The following is a 2500-nucleotide window of genomic DNA, read 5'->3' on the forward strand; positions in this document are numbered from 1 at the left end:
GTCCTCCTACGTAGGTATGAGGGACTGCTATCGAAAGAGATTTGACAACCTATAATTATGAGCTACACTACTAAGATACACAAAGCTCCGGTAACTTCGGTGTCCTTGCTGCAAGCACATGTCACATGAGCAAGTTCTTTTTACAGCCCCCAATGTCTTGTTCCCAAGGGCTTCGCCTCATTGCTAAATGCACCAAGAGTCAGCACCAGGGCCTCCAAACACTCAAGATAACAACATCGTCGGCAAGGTCAAGGTCTGCGTCCCCTTACACTCAAAAGCACTCTAAGTGCCAGGTTATAGGCTTACTATTGGTATAACAATGTAAGGATTTCTTTGTCACAGAATCTCCCAGAATTTTACACAATACATTGAGTTTAACACCGTCTTGAGATTTATCTATGCTACAAGCAGTCCATAAGCAAATTTACAGAATCCTTGAAGCAGGTTACGGTCTATAATGGATTTGCCAGGATGAATATGGATTACTCTATTCTCCATTGCCTCAGCAGGTTTTCTTTGAGACATCTCGAGACATCTAAGCTAAACGATGCAATGGCCACATAATAGAGAACGGATCGTAAGGGTGCTTAGAGGCTCATTTAATTAAGCTTCCGGTACGATATTTTGGTTTTCCGAGAACGGAACTGCCTTAATGAATTGCCTTTTCTGCATTTACGATCACCTAAGCAAGTTAGTGAATAGCAGTGTCAGTCATTCATCCTGTCGCTAACAACAGGTGTTTCAAGGCCTTCCCTGGATGGCCTAGGTGCCTGTCACTGGAGGAAGACGCCATCTCAAACACCCTCCCTGGCATCGCCTAACTCATGGGGGGGATGATGAGCCACAGATGCCACTCTCCGATTGCAAAGTCTCCGGGGTCTTTGCCCTCTCCGCTTCCTTCAGGGCAAAGGGTTTGCGCCCACAAAGATGTGGGATATTATTCGCCCGCGGATCGATGGACATATATATACATATTTATATATATATATATATATATATAATATATATATATATATATATATATATATATATATATATATATATGTATATATATGTATGTATATATATGTATGAATATATATGTATAACATATATATATAAATATATATACATATATATATATATATATATATATATATATATATATATATATATATATATATACATATATATATATATATATATATATATATATATATATATATACATATATATATATGTATATATATATTGTGTGGACACACACACACATGCACACGGACAAGCACACGCACACGCTCACGCACACACACACACACGCGCGCGCGCGCGCGCGTGCGCATACATACTTACCACACCATGTATATAGGTAATCATTCCGTTTATCCATACCTGGCGTGTTACAAGCTCTGGGGCCCAGTTGAGCAGGATGATAATCATAATATTTTTCAAAATATCAAACGCCAAGAAAGTCAAAGCTGATGCAGGCATTGGTGTTTTCATTGCAATGTAGGATGGGAAAATGATACAGACAACTGCCCAGCTATGTAGGATTATAATGGGCAAAGCAATGAATTCATTTAATACCCCCTGAAACTGCTGTAGGTCAAAGAGCTTTTTCAAAGCTGCAGTTGCACGATCATCTGAGAGTCGCGTGCTCGGCGAATGAGGTTTAGTCTCCTGTCCAAATCGACCCGATTGATGATTTTCGGGAAAGTCGGTGTGATCGTCGGTGGCCTCTGCTGCCACTTCCGCCTCAAGGCCAAGTCGAACGCTTTCCCGAAATACAGTTACGGTTTCATAGCGACATGGTCGACTCAACGGCAAAATCGTTTTGTAGCCAGAAGTTAATGACAAAGAAGAATAAAAAACAAATAAGGTAAAAGTGGTAGAAACCGTGTTCTTTGCAATATCTGTTACGATTATAGGCAATCTGAGCACACTTTGCAGGAAAGACTCAGAAAACATAATAGTTTGGCTGACAAGGATGAGGCCCTGCAGAAGATCCAGTGCCAACAGGCAGAAAGCCCCGCAGTTAGATAAGTTCCGGGAAAATCTAGGATCTCGGTCGAAGAGGAGGGACAGGCGTTCAAGGACCCGCGCCAGAGAATTGCGAGATAGAAACAAACGTATATACAAGAAAGAAATAGCTAAGGCCTTCGCCCACAGGTACATATATGAAGCAATAAGGACTGTGTTTCCATTCAATCGTCTCCAAAAATCCGATTGAAAAACGATACTAGATATGAGCGGCGACAATGTAAGGGCTAATAAGACCAGCACGACCCCCCACGACCAGGCTATTAGCCATTTGGACTTCACAAGAGAGTTTGGTAGCAATGACATTGTTACACGTACGTTCTCATTGCTGTTAGGTTCATTTCCCCAAGCCACCATTTTACAGCTAAAAGACCTGCGGACGGCGCCGACCTTCCATACATACGGGAAACCGCCGAAGATCCGAAAGATATGAACACATATCATCAAAATGACACTAGGTCGCATCGTCGAGCCGTCATCG

General features: G+C 41.7%; 1 protein-coding gene across 1 annotated transcript in view; it reads right to left on the minus strand.

The window, feature by feature from the left end:
* Nucleotides 1-2500, minus strand: part of LOC147472552 (uncharacterized) — a 5392-nt gene that overhangs the window by 2292 nt on the left and 600 nt on the right. Inside the window, exon 1 of the mRNA XM_086547355.1 lies at nt 1372-2500. This exon is cut by the window's right edge and continues 600 nt beyond it. Coding sequence (XP_086403481.1) covers nt 1372-2500 — 1129 coding nt within the window. The remainder of the gene's footprint in view (nt 1-1371) is intronic.

The sequence above is a fragment of the Penaeus japonicus genome, unplaced genomic scaffold, assembly GCF_977035675.1.
Source record: "Penaeus japonicus unplaced genomic scaffold, GWHDUDI00000001_assembly GWHDUDI00000001, whole genome shotgun sequence".
NCBI classification, from domain to species: Eukaryota; Metazoa; Arthropoda; class Malacostraca; order Decapoda; family Penaeidae; genus Penaeus; species Penaeus japonicus.